Consider the following 5,962-nt stretch of genomic DNA (forward strand, 5'->3'; position numbering starts at 1 on the left):
TATATAATATATATTCGTGCATGTTAAAGTATGACTTATATTTACAAGCGTTCTTAAGTTTTTAGTATATATAGGCACACATATATATAGTTACACCATATTTAAGTGCACCATTACTTTTGGGAAGGTCGTGTTTCTTGCGCATTCAACAGTGAATAATTATCAATCAATCATACTTTAATTAGCAACGACAGCAGTAAATACAATGCGCATGCCACACGAGTGAATTGTTTTTATTTAAGACTATATGTATTGGTATGAATGCCAGACTTACAATTTAATACGTAGCCTTTAGCGTGGAATGGGGAGTTTCAATCATTTTGTTGCCACCAGTTAAATATTCAAGCATCGGGGCAATATTGGACATCAGGACACTTTTTAATCATTCTCTTATCAGCCTCAGTTCGCGATATGCTGCTATATCATACGGATGGATGTGAAAATCGTCCCGGCAGACACACCAGTCCCAGACTCTTGCCCACTTATGTAGTCACGACCATAATAAAATCATATTAAAGGCGGTCTAAAATAACAGGAATATCTGACATATATTTATGGTAGGACATATTATCTAACCTATTGCAAGCCTCAGCTACACGTCAATCGCGAGTGTATGTGTACGAATACGTCCACCTTGACAAGTTCTGGTACAATTCTACCAGTTTAGAAAAAATGATGATTGAATTTGCCTGATATTATTTGTGTCCACTGTTCTAAAAATAGACCATGTCAGGCTTGTGTAATCCGTTGTTGACTTGTTGGCTATTTTTAAATATGCCACAGTTATCAAATTGTTTGAAAAGGTTTGATCGAGTTCGAAAATTGAATGAGTTTTAGCACCGAGGTTTTTTGGCGAGGCACGAGTTTAGTTCCACGAGTTTTTTTTGGTTTTGGTTTTGCTATGGTGCGCAGGGGGCGCAAGAGCCTGCCCCTTTTTTTAATATTTCCACTGAACACTGAACGAACATTTTGATAATTTTAAATGTTTTTTAAATTTTCAAAATTTTCAAAATTTTAAACCAGCAGTTCCCTTCGCCTCTCAGGAGCTCAAAAAACCATCCTAAATTGCTCCATATAGCGATACTGGAAGCCATCTAAAATCGCGTGTTTGAAAAAGTCCCATTATTTGGCATTGTGAGCCGATTTTGTATCGGCTGTAACTTTTTGAAAAACATATATTCAAAAACTTGAACCGAAGAAAGCTGTTGTTGGGAATAACGAGAAGAAGACGTAGCAGATGTAAAAATCGGGATTGGACAATTATTGACAGGTCTATGTATGATAAAAAAATGTCCCCTTAAAGGGGAGGTTCTTGCCACTATGCCCTATAGTATAATATTCTCCATCAACTGCACGTAGAATACATTTGACCACTACCAGCTTTGGAGGAAGACTACATTTGATATTGTCGGTTTGTATGATGGAGAGTCATATAATGGTTATTTCGGGATTAGGGTCCGGGACTGTGCAGCAGGACGACTTGGTGGAGCTTCTGAAATCGGAAGAGCTGGAGTTCGTGCACATGGAAATGGAATCGGAGGAGCGAGCTACTGTCGAGTTCATGGACTCTCAGCAAGGAGATGAAGCTATCAAGAAATTGAATGGATATGACCTGATGGGACAAACACTGGTTGCATGCTGGTAATTAGTTGGAATTGGACTTGATCTGGTTTGATAGATATAATATCGATGAATGTATTAGCGTGTGGGCTTACGTGAGTATTGATTGGGGTATTGCTGGAGAAGTGGAAGTCGGGTGCATATATGATTTAAGTTTTGTTGCAGGGTGGAATTTACATTGTTGGGAAGGTGGTCAACATTTGTTTTAATAAGTGATGCTGCCGCGGCTCAGCAATATGTCAGACTTCACAGCTGGCTCATAGAGCAGGGCGTCAAGGTCATTATGTATGTTGGCCAACTGTTCGGGCCTTGCTGCCATGGCTCGTGTGGCTTTGCGAAGAGCTATGTATCATGATGGTCAGAATACGAGACAGTTGTATATACACAAGATTTCGAGCCGGACACCGAAAATTCAAAAGCTGAGGCCACGCAAATTGTTTTTATTGTTTTTACTGGGGAAGTCGGTTGTGCAATATTCGGTTGCGCGTTGCAAGGTTTTGACTAAAGGGTGCTAGTTGTAAGGAGGAGCGAATATTTACGACACAGTGCCGCTAGGAGCCCTTTTGCTCAACTCTGCGACGTGGTGCTTTGATCGTTTTCTAGATTCTATATTATAACGATTTGTTCGGGGTATTTTAGGTCGAACGACGCTTCGGAGGAGAACGTTAAAAGCGATACACGAGAAGCCGATGTAGAAGAGGCCGCAACTCCTATGGACGCCGACGAGCCACGGGAGGAGAACGGACAGGAGAGTGGCAAGGAGAGTAAAGCTGCTGGTGGATCGCCCAACATCACTGCACGTTCAAGCGATGACTGGCGCGAACGCAGTGGTCGTTCAGACTGGAAAGCAGATAGTACTGGTGACCAGGGTAATTTTGAGCGCGAGGCAAGAAAAGAGGATGGTGATGAAAGAAGGGACAGTCGTGATGACAGACGAGGTGTTGACGATCGTAGGGGAGGTGGCAGGGACCAACGTTGTTACAATTGCGATGGTATAGGTCACATATCCCGAGAATGCACCGGACCACGTAGAGAAGGAGCGGGAGGTGGTGGAAGTGGCAATTGTTATAACTGTGGTAAATCAGGCCATATATCTCGCGACTGTGTAGAACCTCGTGACCCCAATTCGAGTCGTCAGGATGATAGGATGTGCTATAACTGTAATCAATCTGGACATATTTCTAGGGAGTGTCCTAAAGGCGGCGGTGGCGGAGGAGGAGGTCGTGCCTGTTATAATTGCAATCGTACCGGGCATATATCACGGGACTGCCCGGAGGGACGTGGTGGAGGTGGAGGTGGCAAAGGGTATGGCGGGGGCGGAGGGAACGGCGGAGCAGGAGGTAGTGATCAGCGCTGCTACAACTGTAACCGCACAGGCCATATCTCTAGAGAGTGCCCAGAGGGTCCACGTCCACGCGGTGCATGCTATAACTGTGGTAGCGAAGGTCACATATCTCGTGACTGCGAGGCGAGCAATGGAGGCGGTCGAGGAATGGGTAGCATTAGTGGTGCAAGAGGTCGCAGCCGTAGCCCCCGACGACGTGGTATGTTCTCTAGAGTTTTTTTCTTGGGAGGGGGGGTTCCGAGTTCGGATCTCTAGTTACTACATATGACTTTGTGATGAAGAATCATGCTAATTCTGACATTGCTATTGCGCTCTGCTTGATCGTAGTATCTATCATTTTCTGACGGTCTTTATGTATGCCTTGGAGTGACGGAGTTATCACATTGTGGCTTATCCTGTTGTATCATTATTTTTCAGATGACGACCGACGTGGCGGCGGTGACAGATATGACGTCCGGGATGATAGATATAATTCTCGTGGTGGCGGTGGTGATAGATACGACTCTCGCGGTGGTGGCGGGGACAGGTACGATTCCCGCGGCGGCGGTGGCGAGAGATACGATTCTCGTGGTGGCGGCGATAGGTACGACTCGCGCGGCGGTGGAGACAGGTATGAAACTTCTCGTGCTGGAAGCGATCGACGGGGCGGTGAGCGATTCGATGATAGACGGGGCGGTGGTGGTGGCATTTACGAGAGCGGTAGGGGCGGTAGTGGTAGATCCGACGGTCGAAGAGACGCCGGGCGACGCTATGAAAGGTAATTATGGTTGATGTTCGTGTTGTAGCGACGTTTAGATACATTAGTTTACTGTCATACCTTACCAATCTACAGTAACGGTACAAGGTGCTTCTCTCGGCTAGTTCATCGAAGGTACTAGGGAACTTGTTTAAGTTCGTCAAAACCCAAGCTATCATCGCCTTATAAATATACTCGCAAGTAAAATGGACCTCAGTTTATTGTGAATTTTTTGCCCGCTATACTCAATTATAATATCTTTTGGTATTGAATCCTCGTTGTTAGGAAAGTTGAAAATCATAAAATCTAATGTTCATCTCAACTCACTCGTGTACCAGCCAAGTGCAATCTGATCTACGCTATGCGTCTTATGGCGTTGGTCGTGCTGCTGATCGAGAAAAAGGGCGCGGCGGTGTTGGTAGAGGGGGCTACGATGATGCAGATTATGGCCACCCGGCTGAGGATCCCAGAAGGGACAGCGGTTGGAATGTGGGTGTAAGTGGTGGTGTAAGAATGGATGATCGTTTGGGTGAGAGATATGGGGGGCTGATTGACGATGCCAGAAGGTATCGTAGAGACGGAAGGTCACGTGGTTTTTCTCCAGAACCTGTTCGCGATATGGGTAGAGCGGCCGGAGGTGAGTGGGATCGTTCGAGGAGGGCGGCTAGTGGAGGTAATAGCATGGGGGGAGTCGGTGTACGGGATTCATACGATGATCGCGGACGCGATAGTACGCGAGAGGAGAAGGACCACTTCAGGTATGTCAACGGACGCCGTTCGGCTTATACGGGCTGAGTGCATGAGGATTATAGCGAGTTTTGTAAGTATCCTGTCCTGGCCAGTTGAGAGGGCACGCTTCTGGCTGTTTCGCAGAGTGGTTACGGGGACTCGGATGGTGCATAAAATCCAATTCTTTTAAGACTTAATTATTTGTTACTTAATTTACGCAACAACAGGAGTACCCATCTAAGTGACAGCGCACGACGAACAAGTCATGGCGTAGGGAGTTCGCGATATGTTGATGATAGGAGTGAAGAATACTCTGCTTTTGCGAGAGATCCCTTGGTTACAGGTGAAGACAGATACAGGAATACATCTGTGATTGGTCCGCCCGGCAGAGACAGCTATAACGTTCGCGGGGACGTCGGTGGAAGTACCAAAGCTGGTGCTGCTAATATTGGAAGTTCGTTAGAGTACGGTGGAAGTGGTATGATTGATGAGCGAAATACACAGCGTGATATGGGGAGGTCGGCAAGAGGAGCTGAATATAGCAGTAGAGGTAGAGTGGATGAGTATGAAAGTAGGGGGTCTCAAGGTCACAATAGATACGTGCACATTTCGCGGATGATGTAGCACAGTCATTTCGATAAGGGGCTTTGCGACGTTCGCGCCATGCTAGCCAAACAACGTTCCAAACAATTTAATGCTTCCAGATATGAATAGTCAGAATGATACGTTAATCCCTATAATACACTTTGATTGCGCCGCGTCTGCCCTTCATCTCGTTTCGCTTCACTCGCTAGGGTGTTTCTGTCAAGGCAATAGTGCAATGCCACAATTTGTCGAATGTGTTCTGCTTACTATATTTATTCGCTTTGTATTTTTACAGAGAGGGCCAGCAGTCCTTTCGCAATACGCACAATCGTTTGTACTCGTATATGATGTAAATTTGTATATTTGATATATATATATATCTATCTATCAATATATACAGATATAAGCGCATATATATATATATATATATGTTTATTTAATTATGTATTTAAAATAATTTTATAACATATATATATATATATATATTTATAAATAACACTAAAAACCCTAAAAACCCTAAAGCGTTTATATATATATGTGCGAGTGTATGTATCTATTACTATAAATCTATAATATACAAATATATATATATGTTTGTATGTGTCTGTATCTGTGTGTGCATGCATGTATTAACGTTGTATGTACATATTTTCATATATATAGACCAACACACATATATATATGTATGTATATTGTTTATATTTATATATGTGTGTATGTGTGTGTGTGTCTAAAGATGTAAATATATATACATCGTAAATACATGCACACACACACGCACGCATTTATATATATATATATTTATATATATATATATATGTATGTATAAATGTATATACAATATATATTTATATATATAGATTTATAGATTTATATATATTGTATAAATATATATAGTATATATATATATTTATAGATTTATATATATTGTATAAATATATATATAA

At 42.9% G+C, this 5,962-nt stretch overlaps 1 protein-coding gene across 1 annotated transcript; it reads left to right on the plus strand.

Annotated features, from left to right (window-relative positions):
* The first annotated feature begins 1,348 nt into the window (after positions 1-1,348).
* SARC_09751 (hypothetical protein) lies at positions 1,349-5,196 on the plus strand. The gene is made up of 5 exons (XM_014296230.1): positions 1,349-1,641; positions 2,260-3,164; positions 3,383-3,722; positions 4,040-4,459; positions 4,658-5,196. The coding sequence occupies exons 1-5, from the start codon at positions 1,418-1,420 to the stop codon at positions 5,052-5,054; spliced, it is 2,286 nt and encodes a 761-aa protein (XP_014151705.1). The 5' UTR covers positions 1,349-1,417; the 3' UTR covers positions 5,055-5,196.
* The last annotated feature ends 766 nt before the right edge of the window (positions 5,197-5,962 follow it).

Source organism: Sphaeroforma arctica (assembly GCF_001186125.1).
Source record: "Sphaeroforma arctica JP610 unplaced genomic scaffold supercont1.1031, whole genome shotgun sequence".
Lineage (NCBI taxonomy): Eukaryota > Ichthyosporea > Ichthyophonida > Sphaeroforma > Sphaeroforma arctica.

Bases quoted from the DNA above. Each gene is read 5' to 3' on its own strand.
- SARC_09751 (XM_014296230.1), top strand. From the start codon at position 1,418: ATGATGGAGAGTCATATAATGGTTATTTCGGGATTAGGGTCCGGGACT. The intron at 3,165-3,382 runs GTATGTTCTCTA...ATTATTTTTCAG, and splicing joins CCGTAGCCCCCGACGACGTG to ATGACGACCGACGTGGCGGC. The intron at 4,460-4,657 runs GTATGTCAACGG...ACGCAACAACAG, and splicing joins GAGGAGAAGGACCACTTCAG to GAGTACCCATCTAAGTGACA.